Below are 16,752 nucleotides of genomic sequence, written 5' to 3'. Positions count from 1 at the left end.
ACTAGCCTGGCATACTCTGACTAGAACAAACATCCACTAGCCTGGCATACTCTATCTGGAACAAACATCCACTAGCCTGGCATACTCTATCTGGAACAAACATCCACTAGCCTGGCATACTCTATCTGGAACAAACATCCACTAGCCTGGCATACTCTATCTGGAACAAACATCCACTAGCCTGGCATACTCTACCTGGAACAAACATCCACTAGCCTGGCATACTCTGTCTGGAACAAACATCCACTAGCCTGGCATACTCTATCTGGAACAAACATCCACTAGCCTGGCATACTCTATCTGGAACAAACATCCACTAGCCTGGCATACTCTATCTGGAACAAACATCCACTAGCCTGGCATACTCTATCTGGAACAAACATCCACTAGCCTGGCATACTCTGTCTGGAACAAACATCCACTAGCCTGGCATACTCTGTCTGGAACAAACATCCACTAGCCTGGCATACTCTATCTGGAACAAACATCCACTAGCCTGGCATACTCTATCTGGAACAAACATCCACTAGCCTGGCATACTCTATCTGGAACAAACATCCACTAGCCTGGCATACTCTATCTGGAACAAACATCCACTAGCCTGGCATACTCTATCTGGAACAAACATCCACTAGCCTGGCATACTCTATCTGGAACAAACATCCACTAGCCTGGCATACTCTGTCTGGAACAAACATCCACTAGCCTGGCATACTCTATCTGGATCAAACATCCACTAGCCTGGCATACTCTATCTGGAACAAACATCCACTATGCCTGGCATACTCTATCTGGAACAAACATCCACTATGCCTGGCATACTCTATCTGGAACAAACATCCACTAGCCTGGCATACTCTATCTGGAACAAACATCCACTAGCCTGGCATACTCTATCTGGAACAAACATCCACTAGCCTGGCATACTCTATCTGGAACAAACATCCACTAGCCTGGCATACTCTGTCTGGAACAAACATCCACTAGCCTGGCATACTCTATCTGGAACAAACATCCACTAGCCTGGCATACTCTATCTGGAACAAACATCCACTAGCCTGGCATACTCTATCTGGAACAAACATCCACTAGCCTGGCATACTCTGATCTGGAACAAACATCCACTAGCCTGGCATACTCTATCTGGAACAAACATCCACTAGCCTGGCATACTCTATCTGGAACAAACATCCACTAGCCTGGCATACTCTATCTGGAACAAACATCCACTAGCCTGGCATACTCTATCTGGAACAAACATCCACTAGCCTGGCATACTCTACCTGGAACAAACATCCACTAGCCTGGCATACTCTGTCTGGAACAAACATCCACTAGCCTGGCATACTCTATCTGGAACAAACATCCACTAGCCTGGCATACTCTATCTGGAACAAACATCCACTAGCCTGGCATACTCTATCTGGAACAAACATCCACTAGCCTGGCATACTCTATCTGGAACAAACATCCACTAGCCTGGCATACTCTGTCTGGAACAAACATCCACTAGCCTGGCATACTCTATCTGGAACAAACATCCACTAGCCTGGCATACTCTATCTGGAACAAACATCCACTATGCCTGGCATACTCTATCTGGAACAAACATCCACTAGCCTGGCATACTCTATCTGGAACAAACATCCACTAGCCTGGCATACTCTATCTGGAACAAACATCCACTAGCCTGGCATACTCTATCTGGAACAAACATCCACTAGCCTGGCATACTCTATCTGGAACAAACATCCACTAGCCTGGCATACTCTATCTGGAACAAACATCCACTAGCCTGGCATACTCTATCTGGAACAAACATCCACTAGCCTGGCATACTCTATCTGGAACAACACATCCACTATGCCTGGCATACTCTATCTGGAACAAACATCCACTATGCCTGGCATACTCTATCTGGAACAAACATCCACTAGCCTGGCATACTCTATCTGGAACAAACATCCACTAGCCTGGCATACTCTATCTGGAACAAACATCCACTAGCCTGGCATACTCTATCTGGAACAAACATCCACTAGCCTGGCATACTCTGTCTGGAACAAACATCCACTAGCCTGGCATACTCTATCTGGAACAAACATCCACTAGCCTGGCATACTCTATCTGGAACAAACATCCACTAGCCTGGCATACTCTGTCTGGAACAAACATCCACTAGCCTGGCATACTCTGTCTGGAACAAACATCCACTAGCCTGGCATACTCTATCTGGAACAAACATCCACTAGTCTGGCATACTCTATCTGGAACAAACATCCACTATGCCTGGCATACTCTATCTGGAACAAACATCCACTAGCCTGGCATACTCTATCTGGAACAAACATCCACTAGCCTGGCATACTCTATCTGGAACAAACATCCACTAGCCTGGCATACTCTATCTGGAACAAACATCCACTAGCCTGGCATACTCTACCTGGAACAAACATCCACTAGCCTGGCATACTCTGTCTGGAACAAACATCCACTAGCCTGGCATACTCTATCTGGAACAAACATCCACTAGCCTGGCATACTCTATCTGGAACAAACATCCACTAGCCTGGCATACTCTATCTGGAACAAACATCCACTAGCCTGGCATACTCTATCTGGAACAAACATCCACTAGCCTGGCATACTCTATCTGGAACAAACATCCACTATACCTGGCATACTCTATCTGGAACAAACATCCACTATGCCTGGCATACTCTATCTGGAACAAACATCCACTAGCCTGGCATACTCTATCTGGAACAAACATGAAAGAACAGAAGCATGTAAATCATGAAGAGTTGTATTTAATCCGTTCAGGAACAGCATGCCGTCTGTATAGACAGGACTCTGTAACACAGACAGGCTTCCAGTTTCCTCCCCAAATCCTTCCTCACCACAGCAACGATAGTACAGTTTTAACAGGTTCCATTACACAACACTAACTGGTCAGGGACATTTAAAGCTTTGCTTTTCAACGACTACAGAATTTCAACAACAAAAAAGATTGTTTATGCATAGTTGATTGGCTACCTTTCTGTTAAAGGCATGGCCATATATACCAGTCAAACATACTAATAACATGGGATGCCATATATAGCAGTAAAACATACTAATACCATGGAATGCCATATATTGCAGTAAAACATACTAATAACATACTAATAACATGGGATGCCATATATAGCAGTAAAACATACTAATAACATACTAATATCATGGGATACCATATATAGCAGTAAAACATACTAATAACATACTAATAACATGGGATGCCATATATACCAGTCAAACATACCAATAACATGGGATGCCATATATACCAGTAAAACATACTAATAACATGGGATGCCATATATAGCAGTAAAACATACTAATAACATGGGATGCCATATATAGCAGTAAAACATACTAATAACATGGGATGCCATATATACCAGTAAAACATACTAATAACATGGGATGCCATATATACCAGTAAAACATACTAATAACATGGGATGCCATATATACCAGTAAAACATACTAATAACATGGGATGCCATATATACCAGTAAAACATACTAATAACATGGGATGCCATATATACCAATAAAACATACTAATAACATATCAAACATACTAATAACATGGAATACTCTATTGTGTAGGTATGTTTTGTGTAATTTGGTCAATAATCTAAACTAGGGACATAGGGACCCGTTTATGACTGAACCTTAAGGCCATTCGATGAAAAATCTTTGAATCAAAGCAACACACTCTCTCTATCTCTGTCTGTCTCTCTCAATCTCTCTCTCTCTCTATATATATATATATATATATATATATATATATATATATATATATATATATATATATATACATCTGTCTCTCTCAATCTCTATCTCTCTCTCTCTAATCCTATAAGAACTGTGAGAGCGATTCCAGTCATCCCCCACATGATATGTCCTTTAACAGCCATAGTCCAGTCTAATGTTCACCACAGAGGTCAACGAAAAGCTACAGCATCACATACAGTGTGACACAGTGTCTTAAGTTAAAGGCAGATATACAGAGTCATCAAATCAGCTGTGGAGCAATATGGCCACTGTCATTCATTCAATATGTATCTAATATAATATGTCTGTTTTCATTGTTTAAACCAGAAGCCTTTTTGCAAACAGGCTAGAGGCTGAGGCACAGGCTGATGGTGTGGCTGAAGTGCTATTCCCTCTTCATACCCCGTCCCATGAGGCAGGCGAACACAGTCATCACCATCTTAGGCTTCACCTCCACCAGGTCCTCTGGTAGGGCGTACACACGGGCTCCGATCTTCCTTGCCATGGACACAGCGTACCTGGAGGCAGGGGTTAGAAGTCAGGGGTCAGTAAACCATATAACACTAGTTATTACAGTATTGTACCAGACTTTTCCAGCCCCAAACATATACCGTAGTGTCCCAAACGACACATTGCAGTGTGTGTGTCTGCGTGTGTGTGGTACATGCGTGTGTGTGTGTATCTGCGTGTGTATCTGCGTGTGTGTGTATGTGGTGCGAGTGTGTGCGTGTGTGTGGTACATGCGTGTGTCTGCGTGCGTGTGTGTGTATGTGGTGCGTGTGTCTGCATGTGTATGTCAGACTGACTTGGCATTGTCCAATCTGTCGACGTCAGAGAGCGTTCCAGTCTTGACAAGGTCATAGTTCACGCTGCGTGGCTGGATGGAGTCAATCAGGTCCAGGACAGGAAGACTACTGCTGATACCACGATCCTGGAGAGAGAGTGAGAGACACGCACGCACGCACGCACACACACACACACACACACACACAGCTGTAAACACTACTTTCAGAGTTTAGAGCTACATAAAACCACTGGGTTTAGAGCTATAGAGAACACTGGGTTTAGAGCTATACCGAAGCACTGGGTTTAGACCTATATAGAAACACTGGGTTTAGAGCTATAGAGAAGCACTGGGTTTAGAGCTATAGAGAAGCACTGGGTTTAGAGCTATAGAGAAGCACTGGGTTTAGACCTATATAGAACACTGGGTTTAGAGCTATAGAGAACACTGGGTTTAGACCTATATAGAACACTGGGTTTAGAGCTATAGAGAACACTGGGTTTAGAGCTATAGAGAACACTGGGTTTAGAGCTATAGAGAAGCACTGGGTTTAGACCTATATAGAACACTGAGTTTAGAGCTATATAGAAACACTGGGTTTAGAGCTATATAGAACACTGGGTTTAGAGCTATAGAGAAGCACTGGGTTTAGACCTATAGAGAACACTGGGTTTAGAGCTATAGAGAAGCACTGGGTTTAGACCTATAGAGAAGCACTGGGTTTAGACCTATAGAGAAGCACTGGGTTTAGACCTATATAGAACACTGGGTTTAGAGCTATAGAGAAGCACTGGGTTTAGAGCTATATAGAACACTGGGTTTAGAGCTATAGAGAAGCACTGGGTTTAGACCTATATAGAACACTGGGTTTAGAGCTATAGAGAAGCACTGGGTTTAGACCTATAGAGAACACTGGGTTTAGAGCTATAGAGAAGCACTGGTTTTAGAGCTATAGAGAACACTGGGTTTAGAGCTATAGAGAAGCACTGGTTTTAGAGCTATAGAGAACACTGGGTTTAGAGCTATAGAGAAGCACTGGTTTTAGAGCTATAGAGAACACTGGGTTTAGAGCTATAGAGAAACACTGGGTTTAGAGCTATATAGAAACACTGGGTTTAGAGCTATAGAGAAGCACTGGGTTTAGACCTATAGAGAACACTGGGTTTAGAGCTATAGAGAAGCACTGGTTTTAGAGCTATAGAGAACACTGGGTTTAGAGCTATAGAGAAGCACTGGTTTTAGAGCTATAGAGAACACTGGGTTTAGAGCTATAGAGAAGCACTGGTTTTAGAGCTATAGAGAACACTGGGTTTAGAGCTATAGAGAAGCACTGGGTTTAGAGCTATAGAGAAGCACTGGTTTTAGAGCTATAGAGAAGCACTGGGTTTAGAGCTATAGAGAAGCACTGGGTTTAGACCTATATAGAACACTGGGTTTAGACCTATATAGAACACTGGGTTTAGAGCTATAGAGAAGCACTGGGTTTAGACCTATAGAGAACACTGGGTTTAGACCTATAGAGAACACTGGGTTTAGAGCTATAGAGAAGCACTGGGTTTAGACCTATATAGAACACTGGGTTTAGAGCTATAGAGAAGCACTGGGTTTAGACCTATATAGAACACTGGGTTTAGACCTATAGAGAACACTGGGTTTAGACCTATAGAGAACACTGGGTTTAGAGCTATAGAGAAGCACTGGGTTTAGACCTATATAGAACACTGGGTTTAGAGCTATAGAGAAGCACTGGGTTTAGACCTATATAGAACACTGGGTTTAGAGCTATAGAGAAGCACTGGGTTTAGACCTATAGAGAACACTGGGTTTAGAGCTATAGAAGCACTGGGTTTAGACCTACACTGGGTTTAGACCTATAGAGAACATAGAGAGACACTGGGTTTAGAGCTATAGAGAAGCACTGGGTTTAGACCTATATAGAACACTGGGTTTAGAGCTATAGAGAAGCACTGGGTTTAGACCTATAGAGAACACTGGGTTTAGACCTATAGAGAACACTGGGTTTAGACCTATAGAGAACACTGGGTTTAGAGCTATAGAGAAGCACTGGGTTTAGACCTATATAGAACACTGGGTTTAGAGCTATAGAGAAGCACTGGGTTTAGACCTATAGAGAACACTGGGTTTAGAGCTATAGAGAACACTGGGTTTAGAGCTATAGAGAAGCACTGGGTTTAGACCTATAGAGAACACTGGGTTTAGAGCTATAGAGAAGCACTGGGTTTAGACCTATAGAGAAGCACTGGGTTTAGACCTATAGAGAAGCACTGGGTTTAGACCTATATAGAACACTTGGTTTAGAGCTATAGAGAAGCACTGGGTTTAGACCTATAGAGAACACTGGGTTTAGACCTATAGAGAACACTGGGTTTAGACCTATAGAGAACACTGGGTTTAGAGCTATAGAGAAGCACTGGGTTTAGACCTATATAGAACACTGGGTTTAGAGCTATAGAGAAGCACTGGGTTTAGACCTATAGAGAACACTGGGTTTAGAGCTATAGAGAACACTGGGTTTAGAGCTATAGAGAAGCACTGGGTTTAGACCTATAGAGAACACTGGGTTTAGAGCTATAGAGAAGCACTGGGTTTAGACCTATAGAGAACACTGGGTTTAGACCTATAGAGAACACTGGGTTTAGACCTATAGAGAACACTGGGTTTAGAGCTATAGAGAAGCACTGGGTTTAGACCTATATAGAACACTTGGTTTAGAGCTATAGAGAAGCACTGGGTTTAGACCTATAGAGAACACTGGGTTTAGACCTATAGAGAACACTGGGTTTAGACCTATAGAGAACACTGGGTTTAGAGCTATAGAGAAGCACTGGGTTTAGACCTATATAGAACACTGGGTTTAGAGCTATAGAGAAGCACTGGGTTTAGACCTATAGAGAACACTGGGTTTAGAGCTATAGAGAACACTGGGTTTAGAGCTATAGAGAAGCACTGGGTTTAGACCTATAGAGAACACTGGGTTTAGAGCTATAGAGAAGCACTGGGTTTAGACCTATAGAGAAGCACTGGGTTTAGACCTATAGAGAAGCACTGGGTTTAGACCTATATAGAACACTTGGTTTAGAGCTATAGAGAAGCACTGGGTTTAGACCTATAGAGAACACTGGGTTTAGACCTATAGAGAACACTGGGTTTAGACCTATAGAAACACTGGGTTTAGAGCTATAGAGAAGCACTGGGTTTAGACCTATAGAGAACACTGGGTTTAGACCTATAGAAACACTGGGTTTAGAGCTATAGAGAAGCACTGGGTTTAGACCTATAGAGAACACTGGGTTTAGAGCTATAGAGAAGCACTGGGTTTAGACCTATATAGAACACTGGGTTTAGAGCTATAGAGAAGCACTGGGTTTAGACCTATAGAGAACACTGGGTTTAGAGCTATAGAGAACACTGGGTTTAGAGCTATAGAGAAGCACTGGGTTTAGACCTATAGAGAACACTGGGTTTAGAGCTATAGAGAAGCACTGGGTTTAGACCTATAGAGAACACTGGGTTTAGACCTATAGAGAACACTGGGTTTAGAGCTATAGAGAAGCACTGGGTTTAGACCTATAGAGAACACTGGGTTTAGAGCTATAGAGAAGCACTGGGTCTAAGGCTTATTAACTAAGAGTTTCTAGTGAATCACAGATCACACAGTATAACAGACATTATAAAGCCACTCCATTCCATCTGTCTTGTCACCTTGAAGCTGGAGATCTTGGAGTTCTTCCCGGCTCCAGTCAGGGTTCTGTTGACCCAGTTGATGATGAGGTCATCGTTAGCAGCCTCTCCATGTCCAAGGTCCTCCAGAACATTCAGAGTGTATCTGAGGAGGTTATCTATTAGTCAGGTCTGATAGAGGATCAGGAGGTGGTTATCTATTAGTCAAGTCTGATAGAGGATCAGGAGGTGGTTATCTATTAGTCAAGTCTGATAGAGGGTCAGGAGGTTATCTATTAGTCAGGTCTGATAGAGGATCAGGAGGTTATCTATTAGTCAGGTATGATAGAGGGTCAGGAGGTTATCTATTAGTCAGGTCTGATAGAGGATCAGGAGGTTATCTATTAGTCAGGTCTGATAGAGGATCAGGAGGTTATCTATTAGTCAGGTCTGATAGAGGATCAGGAGGTTATCTATTAGTCAGGTCTGATAGAGGATCAGGAGGTTATCTATTAGTCAGGTCTGATAGAGGGTCAGGAGGTTATCTATTAGTCAGGTATGATAGAGGATTTTTATTTATTTTTATTCCACCTTTATTTAACCAGGTAGGCCAGTTGAGAACAAGTTCTCATTTACAACTTTGACTTGGCCAAGATAAAGCAAAGCAGTGAGAGACAAACAACAACACAGAGTTACACATGTTACACATGGGAATAAACAAACATAGAGTCAATAATACAATAGAAAAAGTCTATATACAGTGAGTGCAAATGAGGTAAGATAAGGGAGGTAAGGCAGTATAGACCGTAGTGGCGAAGTAATTACAATATAGCAAATTAACACTGGAGTGATAGATGTACAGATGAGGATGTGCAAGTAGAAATTCTGCTGTGCAAAAGAGCAAAAAAACAAATATGGGGATGAGGTAAGTGGTTGGTTGGATGGACTTTTTACAGCTGCAGCGATCGGTAAGCTGCTCTGACAGCTGATGTTTAAAGTTAGAGAGGGAGATATAAGCCTCCAACTTCAGTGATTTTTGCAATTCGTTCCAGTCATTGGAAGCAGGGAACTGGAAGGAAAGGCGGCCAAAGGAGGAATTGGCTTTAAGGATGACCAGTGAAATATACCTGCTGGAGTGCGTGCTACAGGTGGGTGTTGTTATGGTGACAAGTGAGCTGAGATAAGGCTCACCTTAACCTAGCAAAGACTCATAGATGGATCAGGAGGTTATCTATTAGTCAGGTCTGATAGAGGAACAGGAGGAGGTGATCTATTAGTCAGGTCTGATAGAGGAACATGTGATCTATTAGTCAGGTCTGATAGAGGAACATGTTATCTATTAGTCAGGTCTGATAGAGGAACATGTTATCTATTAGTCAGGTCTGATAGAGGAACATGTTATCTATTAGTCAGGTCTGATAGAGGAACATGTTATCTATTAGTCAGGTCTGATAGAGGAACATGTTATCTATTAGTCAGGTCTGATAGAGGAACATGTTATCTATTAGTCAGGTCTGATAGAGGAACATGTTATCTATTAGTCAGGTCTGATAGAGGAACATGTTATCTATTAGTCAGGTCTGATAGAGGAACATGTTATCTATTAGTCAGGTCTGATAGAGGAACATGTTATCTATTAGTCAGGTCTGATAGAGGAACATGTTATCTATTAGTCAGGTCTGATAGAGGAACATGTTATCTATTAGTCAGGTCTGATAGAGGAACATGTTATCTATTAGTCAGGTCTGATAGAGGAACATGTTATCTATTAGTCAGGTCTGAGAGAGGAACATGCTATCTATTAGTCAGGTCTGAGAGAGAAACATGTTATCTATTAGTCAGGTCTGAGAGAGGAACATGCTATCTATTAGTCAGGTCTGATAGAGGAGCAGGAGGAGGTGATCTATTAGTCAGGTCCCACCCCCTCTCTCTACCTCCCCCCTCCCTCCCTCTCTCTCCTACCTCCTCATCAGTTGCCAAACCAGAGCCAGGGTGAGGGTGGGGTTTCCGTCGTTAAGGTCCTGTCCTCCGATGCCGACCAGAGAGAACCCTGCCTTGGCCTTCCCGAGGTCCACTGCGTAGTTACAGTTCTCCAGCTTCTTCATGTTGGCCCCTAGCTTGGGGTAGGGAGGGCGGTTGACTTTGTGGTCCCAGTCCACTGCAACCTTAATCCTCTCATACAGCTGGAGGATGACCAGCGCATCTAACAGATCACTGGAGGGAGGAAGAGAGGGGGAGGGAGGGGGGGAGAGAGAGGGGGGGGGGAGGGAGAGGGGGAGGGGGGGGGAGGTAGGGAGGGGAGAGAGGGGGAGGGAGGGAGGGGGGGAGGGAGGGAAGGGAGAGGGGGGGGAGGTAGAGGGGGAGGGAGAGAGGGGGAGGGAGGGGGAGGGGAGGGAGGGAGGGAGAGGGGGGAGGTAGAGGGTAGAGAGGGGGAGGGGGAGGGAGGGAGGGAGAGGGGGGGGGAGGGAGGGAAGAGAGGGAGGGGAGGGAGGGAAGGGGAAGAGGGGGGAGGTAGAGGGAAGAGGGTGGGAGAGGGAAGAGAGGGGGAGGTAGAGGGAGGGGAGAGTGGGGGAGGGAGGGAGGGAAGAGGGGGTATATATGGTTAACATGGTAGAGGGGAGGGGTTAACATGAGATATTATAGTAGGGGTTAGGGGTTGAGGGAGGGAAGAGATATTATAGGGGGAAGTAAGAGGTAGTTACCCGTATATATGGTTAACATGAGGGATTGATATTATAGTAGAGGTAGTTACCCGTATATATGGTTAACATGAGGGTTGATATTATAGTAGAGGTAGTTACCCGTATATAACATGGTTAACATGAGGGTTGATAATAACATGAGTATATTATAGTAGGTAGTTACCCGTATATATGGTTAACATGAGGGTTGATATTATAGTAGAGGTAGTTACCCGTATATATGGTTAACATGAGGGTTGATATTACAGTAGAGGTAGTTACCCGTATATATGGTTAACATGAGGGTTGATATTATAGTAGAGGTAGTTACCCGTATATATGGTTAACATGAGGGTTGATATTATAGTAGACGTAGTTACCCGTATATATGGTTAACATGAGGGTTGATATTATAGTAGACGTAGTTACCCGTATATATGGTTAACATGAGGGTTGATATTATAGTAGAGGTAGTTACCCGTATATATGGTTAACATGAGGGTTGATATTATAGTAGAGGTAGTTACCCGTATATATGGTTAACATGAGGGTTGATATTATAGTAGAGGTAGTTACCCGTATATATGGTTAACATGAGGGTTGATATTATAGTAGAGGTAGTTACCCGTATATATGGTTAACATGAGGGTTGATATTATAGTAGAGGTAGTTACCCGTATATATGGTTAACATGAGGGTTGATATTATAGTAGAGGTAGTTACCCGTATATATGGTTAACATGAGGGTTGATATTATAGTAGAGGTAGTTACCCGTATATATGGTTAACATGAGGGTTGATATTATAGTAGAGGTAGTTACCCGTATATATGGTTAACATGAGGGGTTGATATTATAGTTAACATGAGGTTGATATTATAGTTAGTTACCCGTATATATGGTTAACATGAGGGTTGATATTATAGTAGTTACCCATATATGGTTAGTTACCCGTATATATGGTTAACATGAGGGTTGATATTATAGTAGAGGTAGTTACCCGTATATATGGTTAACATGAGGGTTGATATTATAGTAGAGGTAGTTACCCGTATATATGTTAACATGAGGGTTGATATTATAGTAGAGGTAGTTACCGTATATATGGTTAACATGAGGGTTGATATTATAGTAGAGGTAGTTACCCGTATATATGGTTAACATGAGGGTTGATATTATAGTAGAGGTAGTTACCCGTATATATGGTTAACATGAGGGTTGATATTATAGTAGAGGTAGTTACCCGTATATATGGTTAACATGAGGGTTGATATTATAGTAGAGGTAGTTACCCGTATATATGGTTAACATGAGGGTTGATATTATAGTAGAGGTAGTTACCCGTATATATGGTTAACATGAGGGTTGATATTATAGTAGAGGTAGTTACCCATGTATATATGGTTAACATGAGGGTTGATATTATAGTAGAGGTAGTTACCCGTATATATGGTTAACATGAGGGTTGATATTATAGTAGAGGTAGTTACCCGTATATATGGTTAACATGAGGGTTGATATTATAGTAGAGGTAGTTACCCGTATATATGGTTAACATGAGGGTTGATATTATAGTAGAGGTAGTTACCCGTATATATGGTTAACATGAGGGTTGATATTATAGTAGAGGTAGTTACCCGTATATATGGTTAACATGAGGGTTGATATTATAGTAGAGGTAGTTACCCGTATATATGGTTAACATGAGGGTTGATATTATAGTAGAGGTAGTTACCCGTATATATGGTTAACATGAGGGTTGATATTATAGTAGAGGTAGTTACCCGTATATATGGTTAACATGAGGGTTGATATTATATATATGTTAACATGAGGGTTGATATTATAGTTAGTTACCCGTATATATGGTTAACATGAGGGTTGATATTATAGTAGAGGTAGTTACCCGTATATATGGTTAACATGAGGGTTGATATTATAGTAGAGGTAGTTACCCGTATATATGGTTAACATGAGGGTTGATATTATAGTAGAGGTAGTTACCCGTATATATGGTTAACATGAGGGTTGATATTATAGTAGAGGTAGTTACCCGTATATATGGTTAACATGAGGGTTGATATTATAGTAGGTTAACATGAGGGTATGTTACCCCGTATATATGGTTAACATGAGGGTTGATATTATAGTAGAGGTAGTTACCCGTAACATGATTGATATTATAGGTTAACATGAGGGTTGATATTATAGTAGAGGTAGTTACCCGTATATATGGTTAACATGAGGGTTGATATTATAGTAGAGGTAGTTACCCGTATATATGGTTAACATGAGGGTTGATATTATAGTAGAGGTAGTTACCCGTATATATGGTTAACATGATGGTTAACATGAGGGTTGATATTTAACATGAGGGTTGATATTATAGTAGAGGTAGTTACCCGTATATATGGTTAACATGAGGGTTGATATTATAGTAGAGGTAGTTACCCGTATATATGGTTAACATGAGGGTTGATATTATAGTAGAGGTAGTTACCCGTATATATGGTTAACATGAGGGTTGATATTATAGTAGAGGTAGTTACCCGTATATATGGTTAACATGAGGGTTGATATTATAGTAGAGGTAGTTACCCGTATATATGGTTAACATGAGGGTTGATATTATAGTAGAGGTAGTTACCCGTATATATGGTTAACATGAGGGTTGATATTATAGTAGAGGTAGTTACCCGTATATATGGTTAACATGAGGGTTGATTTACAGTATATTATATATATGTTAACATGAGGGTTGATATTATAGTAGAGGTAGTTACCCGTATATATGGTTAACATGAGGGTTGATATTATAGTAGAGGGTTGATATTACAGTTACCCGTATATATGGTTAACATGAGGGTTGATATTAGTAGTAGTTACCCGTATATATGGTTAACATGAGGGTTGATATTATAGTAGAGGTAGTTACCGTATATATGGTTAACATGAGGGTTGATATTTTAGGGTTGATATTATAGTATTTTAGTAGAGGTAGTTACCCGTATATATGGTTAACATGAGGGTTGATATTATAGTAGAGGTAGTTACCCGTATATAACATGGTTAACATGAGGGTTGATATTAACATGAGTATATTATAGTAGAGGTAGTTACCCGTATATATGGTTAACATGAGGGTTGATATTATAGTAGAGGTAGTTACCCGTATATATGGTTAACATGAGGGTTGATATTATAGTAGAGGTAGTTACCCGTATATAACATGAGGGTTATATTTTAGTAGAGGTAGTTACATATATGGTTAACATGAGGTTGATATTATAGTAGAGGTAGTTACCCGTATATATGGTTAACATGAGGGTTGATATTATAGTAGAGGTAGTTACCCGTATATATGGTTAACATGAGGGTTGATATTATAGTAGAGGTAGTTACCCGTATATATGGTTAACATGAGGGTTGTTGATATTACCCGTATATATGTAACATGAGGGTTGATATTACCCCGTATATATGGTTAACATGAGGGTTGATATAGAGGTAGTTACCAGTATATATGAACATGAGGTTGATATTATAGTAGAGGTAGTTACCCGTATATATGGTTAACATGAGGGTTGATGTTACAGTAGAGGTAGTGATGTTATTACCCGTATATATGGTTAACATGAGGGTTGATGTTACAGTAGAGTAGTTACCCGTATATATGGTTAACATGAGGGTTGATATTATAGTAGAGGTAGTTACCCGTATATATGGTTAACATGAGGGTTGATATTATAGTAGAGGTAGTTACCCGTATATATGGTTAACATGAGGGTTGATATTATAGTAGAGGTAGTTACCCGTATATATGGTTAACATGAGGGTTGATATTATAGTAGAGGTAGTTATATATGGTTAACATGAGGGTTGATATTATAGTAGACATAGTAACCCGTATATATGGTTAACATGAGGGTTGATATTATAGTAGAGGTAGTTACCCGTATATATGGTTAACATGAGGGTTGATATTATAGTAGAGGTAGTTACCCGTATATATGGTTAACATGAGGGTTGATACCGTATATATGGTTAACATGAGGGTTGATATTATAGTAGAGGTAGTTACCCGTATATATGGTTAACATGAGGGTTGATATTATAGTAGAGGTAGTTACCCGTATATATGGTTAACATGAGGGTTGATATTATAGTAGAGGTAGTTACCCGTATATATGGTTAACATGAGGGTTGATATTATAGTAGAGGTAGTTACCCGTATATATGGTTAACATGAGGGTTGATATTATAGTAGAGGTAGTTACCCGTATATATGGTTAACATGAGGGTTGATATTATAGTAGAGGTAGTTACCCGTATATATGGTTAACATGAGGGTTGATATTATAGTAGAGGTAGTTACCCGTATATATGGTTAACATGAGGGTTGATGTTACAGTAGAGGTAGTTACCCGTATATATGGTTAACATGAGGGTTGATATTATAGTAGAGGTAGTTACCCGTATATATGGTTAACATGAGGGTTGATATTACAGTAGAGGTAGTTACCCGTATATATGGTTAACATGAGGGTTGATATTATAGTAGAGGTAGTTACCCATGAGGGTTGATATTATGGTTAACATGGTTAACATGAGGGTTGATATTATAGTAGAGGTAGTTACCCGTATATATGGTTAACATGAGGGTTGATATTATAGTAGAGGTAGTTACCCGTATATATGGTTAACATGAGGGTTGATATTATAGTAGAGGTAGTTACCCGTATATATGGTTAACATGAGGGTTGATATTATAGTAGAGGTAGTTACCCGTATATATGGTTAACATGAGGGTTGATATTATAGTAGAGGTAGTTACCCGTATATATGGTTAACATGAGGGTTGATATTATAGTAGAGGTAGTTACCCGTATATATGGTTAACATGAGGGTTGATGTTACAGTAGAGGTAGTTACCCGTATATATGGTTAACATGAGGGTTGATGTTACAGTAGAGGTAGTTACCCGTATATATGGTTAACATGAGGGTTGATATTATAGTAGAGGTAGTTACCCGTATATATGGTTAACATGAGGGTTGATATTATAGTAGAGGTAGTTACCCGTATATATGGTTAACATGAGGGTTGATATTATAGTAGAGGTAGTTACCCGTATATATGGTTAACATGAGGGTTGATATTATAGTAGAGGTAGTTACCCGTATATATGGTTAACATGAGGGTTGATATTATAGTAGAGGTAGTTACCCGTATATATGGTTAACATGAGGGTTGATATTATAGTAGAGGTAGTTACCCGTATATATGGTTAACATGAGGGTTGATATTATAGTAGAGGTAGTTACCCGTATATATATGGTTAACATGAGGGTTGATATTATAGTAGAGGTAGTTACCCGTATATATGGTTAACATGAGGGTTGATATTATAGTAGAGGTAGTTACCCGTATATATGGTTAACATGAGGGTTGATATTATAGTAGAGGTAGTTACCCGTATATATGGTTAACATGAGGGTTGATATTATAGTAGAGGTAGTTACCCGTATATATGGTTAACATGAGGGTTGATATTATAGTAGAGGTAGTTACCCGTATATATGGTTAACATGAGGGTTGATATTATAGTAGAGGTAGTTACCCGTATATAACATGAGGGTTGATATTATGTAGGGTATATATGGTTAACATGATTGATATTATAGTAGAGGTAGTTACCCGTATATATGGTTAACATGAGGGTTTATAGATATTATAGTAGAGGTAGTTACCCGTATATATGGTTAACATGAGGGTTGATATTATAG

The 16,752-nt window shown here is 40.5% G+C and overlaps 1 protein-coding gene across 1 annotated transcript in view; it reads right to left on the bottom strand.

Moving 5' to 3' along the window:
• Positions 1–2,790: 2,790 nt before the first annotated feature.
• LOC135526817 (plastin-3-like) overlaps positions 2,791–16,752 on the bottom strand; it is a 109,540-nt gene continuing 95,578 nt past the window's right edge. Inside the window, exons 12-15 of the mRNA XM_064955491.1 lie at positions 10,249–10,500; positions 8,329–8,452; positions 4,628–4,752; positions 2,791–4,339 (exon numbers count right to left, since the gene is read on the bottom strand). Coding sequence (XP_064811563.1) covers positions 4,207–4,339; positions 4,628–4,752; positions 8,329–8,452; positions 10,249–10,500 — 634 coding nt within the window. The 3' untranslated portion in view covers positions 2,791–4,206. The remainder of the gene's footprint in view (positions 4,340–4,627; positions 4,753–8,328; positions 8,453–10,248; positions 10,501–16,752) is intronic.

This window comes from Oncorhynchus masou, chromosome 32 (genome assembly GCF_036934945.1).
Source record: "Oncorhynchus masou masou isolate Uvic2021 chromosome 32, UVic_Omas_1.1, whole genome shotgun sequence".
Taxonomy (NCBI): domain Eukaryota; kingdom Metazoa; phylum Chordata; class Actinopteri; order Salmoniformes; family Salmonidae; genus Oncorhynchus; species Oncorhynchus masou.
The sequence above is the reverse complement of the archived record's forward strand: the minus strand, read 5'-3'. Positions and strand labels throughout refer to the sequence as shown.